The sequence below is a fragment of the Pygoscelis adeliae genome, unplaced genomic scaffold (genome assembly GCF_000699105.1).
Source record: "Pygoscelis adeliae isolate BGI_AS28 unplaced genomic scaffold, ASM69910v1 C9944891, whole genome shotgun sequence".
Classification (NCBI taxonomy): Eukaryota; Metazoa; Chordata; class Aves; order Sphenisciformes; family Spheniscidae; genus Pygoscelis; species Pygoscelis adeliae.
The window spans coordinates 1-248 of NW_008813563.1; the positions used below are offsets into that span (position 1 = coordinate 1).

At 67.3% G+C, this 248-nt stretch overlaps 1 protein-coding gene across 1 annotated transcript; it reads right to left on the reverse strand.

Annotated features, from left to right (window-relative positions):
• Positions 1–4: 4 nt before the first annotated feature.
• Positions 5–112, reverse strand: LOC103925083 (protein S100-A13-like; the record flags this gene model as incomplete). Its single annotated transcript, XM_009333770.1, has 1 exon — positions 5–112. A coding segment is annotated over one exon (108 nt), but the record flags the coding sequence as incomplete, so codon positions are not given.
• Between the last annotated feature and the right edge of the window lie 136 nt (positions 113–248).

Below are 248 nucleotides of genomic sequence, written 5' to 3' on the forward strand. Positions count from 1 at the left end.
GCCACATGGCCTTCGCCAGCTCCCCGATCAGCCGCCAGTACTCGCCGAATTTCAGCTCCTCGTCGTTGTTCACATCCAGCTCGCTCATCTTCTCCTCCAGGGAGGGGACATCCTGCGGGGAGGACAGGGGAGGCTCGGCCGCATCCCGGTCCCCAGCGGGCGGGATGGGGATGGGGGGGAGCAGGGGCTGCTGCTCGCTCTTGCTTGCAAATCCCAGGTTACCGGGAGCAGCCCCCCAGCTTGGGGGG